Below are 7,037 nucleotides of genomic sequence, written 5' to 3'. Positions count from 1 at the left end.
TCAACTCGCAAAAATGGGTCTGAGCAAGCCTCAGGACATCTCTAAAGGACAAAAAAGCATCCTCGTTGCCTGAAAGAATCGAAATTCATTTATATCTCAAGCAAGCATTGGCAATCCAAGAATGGAAAACATTACATAATAGAAAAATATGCTTCTTACTCAATGGTTGAGTGGCTTTTATCGACAAAAATGGTCAATGGTCAAGCACTGCACTGCTATAGAAGTGAGACGACGCTTGTGTAGGTGGCTAAGATATTGTAATGGAACTTTATTTATTATATTATGGTGGCGCAATTTTTAAAGTTGGGTGAATTGTGAAAATAATTCGGAAAGCCCACCTCCGATCACTGGAGTCGGAGTTAATTTTGGACTCCCACTCTGGGAGTCAGAGTTTGACTCCGATTGGAGTTGCCGAAGTTGGAGTCAGAGGGTTGGAGCCATGGAGAGAGAGAGAGAGATATATATATATATATATATATATGGCTCAGTCGGCGCATTTGTGATACCGTGCATCCTCAACATTGCCAAAGGCCCAAAGCCATCGTGCATTTGTCTGTCTAGAAGATGCCTTGACAAAAACAAAAATTGAAAACTGAAAATAGAAGAGTCGAAGATAGGAGAATAAGAGATTGAATAGTTATATATGTGCATTGTATCCAAAATAAAAAAATAAAGTCGTTGATGAAAAGGAGCAAGCGGTGGGGATTTGTACTCCATGAGCCTTAAGAATATGCAAGATTTTGCTTCTAGTGATGCACTTGACTTGAGCGATACCATGAGAGTCACGCAGAATCACACCAATCTGGGACGGCGTCTGACCCTTCTTCACAAACTTGCAAATGTTCTCCTCAACCTAAAACCCGCAATTAAACCACAACCCATCGATTCCTCAGACATGAAAAAAAAAATTTGCATGCTTTTACGCACATCTTATAAATAAGAGAGTTTAGGTTTTTTATGGGTACATCTTAAAAAGAGATATTAAGCCAACTCGGCAGAGTTCTCTTGTAGGGCAGAGTCGAGGCTGAGATACCCTTACTGGAATCATATCACAAACATCAATTAGATTTTGATAGGGCTAAAAAAAGAGGCAATATGCATATACACACACAGAGAGAGAGAGAGAGAGAGAGAGAGAGAGAGAGAGAGAGAGAGAGAGAGAGAGAGAGAGAGAGATTCTGGGTGAGTGAGTGGGAGGGTGATCTCGCCGGGGGCAAGGGGATTCTAAACAAAACATGAAACGACGTCGTTTCGCCATTGACGAAACGGTGTCGTTTCGTTATGGGTATTAAAAAAAAAACTAGGCATGAAACGACGTTGTTTCATGCTTGGATTATTATTTTTTATATAAACACTTATATATATATATATATATATATAAGTGATATGGGGCGGGGCGGGGCAGGGGTTGCCCCTATCTCGCCCCCGCCCTCGCCTGGGGGGTTAGATACGGGTGGCGCCACCCGCCCCCCGCATCTAACGGACGGGTGCTCATTCCCGTTGAACGGGGGCAGAGCGGAAGCGGGGCGAGGCAGTGCTGCTCACCCCTACCTAACATTACTCTTGTGAGAATCTTTGTTGGATGATTGTTTGTTAAGAACCATAAGAGAAAAATAAAAATAACAAGTACAATCAATCACACAATACAATATTTATATAAACATTTGAATTGTCACGTACACAATCATATCCCAATATTATGGTACATGTTATTTTCGCAGATGAGATGATACGGGTAGAGATAAAAGTTAAAATTTGAATAAAGTTTTGTTAGAATTTATATTTTTAATATTAATTTTGTTTTAAGATTTGAAAAAATTAAATTATTTATTTTATTTTGTGTAAGAATTTAAAAAAATTGTAATAATTAGATGAGATAAAATGAAATAAAATAAAAAATTTTGTGATAGTGAACGTGACAATAAATAGGGGTGTGCATCCGGATCTGGATATCCGGCCACAACCGGATCCGGATCCGGATTTTAAAAACCGGGCGGTTATCCGCCCGGATTAATCCGGATTTAATCCGGGCGGATAACCGGGTTAAATCCGGATTTTTTTTTTTTTTAACAAATTCTGATACGACCTTAAATACATATTACAGACCTTAGTTATCAATACTAAGTTTTTCTGCTACTCGGCCCAAAAATTTAGCTTAGTTATCAATTCTACCATGCAAATATGCCACAATTTAGCTTGCATTGTAACCCAGAATTACATCGCAAATCTCAACTCCTATGAGAAGGTGTCTTCACGATCTCCCACATCAATCGCCTCTCCCTCCTCCAAGTTGTCAACATAAACCTGGACAAGGAGGGAAAAATGAACAAACAAATTGATGATAAGAGCAAAAAGAGACATTGGCCAATGAATATACCTCTCAACCACCAGCTGGAATACTTGCGGCAGAGGAGCTTGCTACCAAAGCACAAAGACAATCCAACAGGAAGTTCATACGATTTCACAGCTCTAAGAGCAGCCACATAGAAGAGCTGGTTATAAAAAGAGCTATTAGGATACCTTATTATTATTATTATTATTTTAAATTCAAATAACCTGAAATAAGTTGTTAGATTTGCAGAGCATATTTGATTGACAGAGGACATTGACCACGTAAAAGAAAGCAGTAGGAATGGAATTTGACGATAGACAATGAAATATATGCAAACTGTTTAATCAAAGATAGCCATTTTAGTTTACCAAAACCTAAAATATAAAAAAGGTAAATAATTATGAAAAAATAGCTTGTTGAAAAGAGCAAATACCCAACTGTAAGCAATATTGCAGCCACTCTTTTTTCCTATTTTTGTCCATTGCCACTGTTTCTTCAACAAAGACAAAAATCTTAACAACTGATGTTAATACTGACAACCACCACACACATGCAAGTGGACGACACAACCAAAGTAAATGATGTTAAGATAAGAAATGGAAGGTACAAATGCTTCTTGACATAAAATCTCAGAAAAGTAAAAAGAACATAAAAGATGAGATTGACCTTATCCTCCGTCTTGAGCAATGCTTTTCTTATCATCTTCAGTCGTACAGATGCATAGAATTTCAATGCATTTCCACCACATGTGACCTCATCTACTCGTCCAAAACCTTGCACTGATTTCGGACTTAACCGAATCTGAACATAAAAGATAATAACGAAAGGAAAGTGGCATCACTCCTTGCCTTAACTGAAAAGATACATGTTATAACATATAAACAGAAATGTTAAAAATGACAGCATACCGACAACCACCTGATTAAGAAAAACAATAAGAGTTCGAGATTGGCTTAATGAGTAATGAATTTTTCTAAGTGCTTGAGTCATTATTCTCGATTGTTCATCTTTGGAGGTGCCGCCTATCGTTTGATCAAGCTCACATTGGGGGATAAGGGCAGCTACCTGAAAGGCCAAACATGCAGAACAGTAAATAAACAGGATGAAATAGAAAGTTGTAATAGTATAGGCTCCACTAACAGACTAACAGAAGATAATGCCACCAGGAGCTGTTAACTTGTTTTCCTAAAACAACAAAAAAGTAATAATAATTAAGCTACCCCACCATGTTTACACGTGACATTAGCTGGATGATGCATATTAAGTTGAAGTTGGAGTTGCTTAAGTTGCTGAACTTGAAGGAAGAGGGTTACCTTAAACAGAAAAAAATGTAGATGTTAAGTTAATATGGATAAATTAATAATGAAAAATCAAATTTAACAAATAAAAGTATTTACCTTCGATGTCAACGCGTTCTACATGCTCCTCAACCCCCCAAGAACTAAGTGGTTCACAAGTCAACCAATTTTGCGTGCAAATTAGTGCTTGGACAGTCTCTGGAGCTAATGAGCTTCGGTATGGATCTATTACACGTCCACCGGTGCTGAATGCGGACTCGGATGCGACGGTGGAAATAGGGATGCCCTTTTTTTTTATTCCCTTTTTTTTCATTATAGTTATCTTTAAGTGGTCCAGCCAAAATAGTATAAATTGATCTTTTGTTGTGTAGCACATAATTACTTTAGTCACAAATTCACAGCTGTGGTTGCAAGTCTATATGGAAAAGTAGATTATGGGATATCAGTTTTTGATAATCAGTTTATTATCCCAACAAGTGTTAACATATAGTAGGTAAATCGATTAGCCTAAAACTCTTAACAACTTAAAAGAAAACATAATATTGACCAAACATAATATTCGGTATGTTGAATGTTCCCTTGATGATCTAAAATGGGGGAGCATGCTAAATGATTGATACAATCTCAAACTAGGTGTTATCACAAACAAAAACTTTTGACATTCTTATAAAATATTATATGGACAAAGAAGAAGAATAAGTTCTTAATTGATTAAAATGAGAATGATTGGGAAGGAACCTATACTATAAGCGATTGTATACATATAATAAGATTTGAGATATAAAATATCTCAGGGCATTTGCAGTGGATAAAGGAACTAGTGGGATGGTCACTTTATATGGTAATAAAGGGAAATCTAGATGGACCCATCATCCAATACAAGTATTATTAAGTGGGCAAAAGGTAAAGTCCATTATTTTAATTTTTATTAAGGCTTCCTGTGATTGCTCTTCTAGAGTGGGAAGAGGACCTTTGTTTTTTCTTTCCACCATTCTCTTGGCCACTGACAAATTATTGGAAGGTTTCAGACTTTTAACCTATCCTATATGAATTGACAATTGATATTTTATTGGAAGGTAAAGTCCATCAATTCAGAATTGTTGATCAAAGCTCTGCTTGTCATTTGAACTCTCTTGAGATTTATCATGTTTGGTTTGATATTTTTTTCAAAATTTTTAAAACTAGAGTTTATTTTGATTCCTCTTTTCCTTTTCATCCAGGGAAAAAACTAGAGTTTATTTTTATAAATGATTTGGATCTGGCCTTTGTAGAGTCACTTAATCTCTCATATACACATACACATACACAACAGTTAATCTCTCATGTGGCATTTGTATGTGGCCTAGAACATAATTGAGTCTCATTATATGTGCTGTTATGTTCACTTTAAAAAATAAAAATCATGTGCAATAGACAAAAATACATGAAATTTAGACAAAAATACAGTGACAAATCGTGAACCACCAATAGAGCAATAGACTGAAATTGCTATTGTTGAGTGTCCAATTTACTTAAAAACCTAAAACACAAAAATTCCAAAACACCCAAAAATACAATAAAACCCTAAAACACAAAAATTCCAAAACACATCATTTACAGAAATTCCATCGTGGGCCGAGATGACTCTTTCTCTCATTTACAGAAACCAACAGGGTTTACAAAAAAAACCCAACACTCATAATAAAAAATCCCGAAACACATCATTTACAGAAACTAACGAAGTAGTGAAAAAGAGATGACCATACCGTACAGAAACTAACAGAGTAGAGAAACGCTTGAGAAAAATACCTTACGAGCTTAGACTTCGATATGCGCAAACTGCAAAGGACTTCGATATGCGTCAAAGAGACGTATGCGTCAAAGAGAGAAGGAGAAGAGAATGGATTCGGAAAGGAAGAGATGTGCCTGCGTCGAAGAGAATAGACAGAACCGCAGAAGTGATTCGGAAAGGGGAAAGGCAGAACTCAGAAGGGATTCGAATAATCGAGAAAGCTAGGGATTTTGCGAGCAGCGTGGGCGGTTTTTTTTTTTAGATGACCCAGTTACGGATAACCGGGTCACAGAACTGGATCCATAACCGGATCCGGATTCTTTTCACCCGCCCGGGTGTAATCCGGGCGGATAACCGCCTAGATACACCCGGATTTCCGGGTTCCGGACCGGACCGGAAAAAAATCCGGTCCGGATGCACACCCTTAACAATAAAGTCCCAAACATTGTCCTACTGTAATGTGATTTTTAGAGATAAAATAATATTAGATAATTATGAATTTTACGAACGTCTGCATTCTATTTAAAAAGAGAACAGATATTTGTAATTGTGAATTGTGTAACTGCCGCACAATCGTTTTGAAAAAAGTGAATAAAATATGAGATTCATATGAAAAAAAATTAATTTTTTTAATTATAAACCCCACTCTTTTTCAAAATGATTATGTAGAGTTTATATACTTTATAGTTATACGTGGAATTATTCATTTAAAAAAGAGATAAAAAAAATTGGTTTGTTATACGGATCCGGTACTAGATCTGCATTCAATACATTAGGCGCATAAGCCACGTAAGAAGAACGAGTCAGTTGGGTCCATAGACAGGAAGCCCTAAAAGTTAACTTCTCCGTAACTTGCTCGGAGTCATAAGCTGTTCAGCTCTAGACTCTTCTGCAATTCCAAATTCTCCCGTTATTAATAAGGAAAATGTTAGTAGAATAATGTATTAGAGTTGGTATACGTCGTACAGTCGTTTTAAAAAAAAAAATTAATTTATTATTAAAAATTTAATTTTTTTCATATAAATATCATATTTATTCATATTTTTTAAATTGATTGTACGACGTTTACATATTTACGATTTTAAATTTTTAATTTTTAAAAAAGAAAATACTACTCTTCTCACTTGTTTTTACCTCTAGTTTTTACCGTTGTGCATTTTATATTTTATTTTTATTATTATTTTTTACTTCATGATTAAATAAATATTTTTTAATAATACTATAAATATTTTTTAAAATATATTTAAATGTATTAAAAATATATATATATATATATATATAATATTAAAAAAATATATATCTTAAAAAACCATTAACGGGGGAGCTAGCTAGAGCTCCCAACTGTGGGAGGAGCGCCGCTCTTTTAGAAATATTTAAAGATGTTTAAATTTTTAATGTTTAGAAATATGTAAATTTATGCCAGCAGAAATAAGGGGTCAAAACCTAGCTCTACTCTATTAATATTAATAATAATAATCAAATGCCACATTGCCCATAGAATGGTACGCACGCGGCATGGATTTCTTGTTCTTTACTTAAACATACACGAAAACTGAGAAGACAATACAGTAATGATAAATACATAATATTTTATATAATACTTTTCACAATACATATTATAAAATAAGAATAATTT

The 7,037-nt window shown here is 35.1% G+C and overlaps 1 protein-coding gene across 4 annotated transcripts; it reads right to left on the bottom strand.

Annotated features, from left to right (window-relative positions):
- Positions 1–2,055: 2,055 nt before the first annotated feature.
- LOC109008156 (DNA repair protein recA homolog 2, mitochondrial-like) lies at positions 2,056–3,887 on the bottom strand. Of its 4 annotated transcripts, none has more exons than XR_001998906.2 (7): positions 3,730–3,887; positions 3,558–3,645; positions 3,251–3,397; positions 2,999–3,133; positions 2,771–2,819; positions 2,378–2,492; positions 2,056–2,304 (listed from the first exon to the last, which is right to left on the bottom strand). XR_001998906.2 is itself a non-coding variant. In XM_018988155.2 (7 exons), the coding sequence occupies exons 2-7, from the start codon at positions 3,573–3,575 to the stop codon at positions 2,294–2,296; spliced, it is 486 nt and encodes a 161-aa protein (XP_018843700.1). In that variant the 5' UTR covers positions 3,576–3,645; positions 3,730–3,887; the 3' UTR covers positions 2,067–2,293. The 4 variants fall into 4 exon arrangements, 3 of the variants coding, with proteins under 3 accessions (XP_018843700.1, XP_018843701.1, XP_018843702.1); XM_018988155.2 differs by having other exon boundaries at positions 2,067–2,304; positions 2,766–2,825; XM_018988156.2 differs by having other exon boundaries at positions 2,067–2,304; positions 2,766–2,819.
- Positions 3,888–7,037: the final 3,150 nt, after the last annotated feature.

Source organism: Juglans regia, chromosome 13, assembly GCF_001411555.2.
Source record: "Juglans regia cultivar Chandler chromosome 13, Walnut 2.0, whole genome shotgun sequence".
Lineage (NCBI taxonomy): Eukaryota > Viridiplantae > Streptophyta > Magnoliopsida > Fagales > Juglandaceae > Juglans > Juglans regia.
The sequence above is the reverse complement of the archived record's forward strand: the minus strand, read 5'-3'. Positions and strand labels throughout refer to the sequence as shown.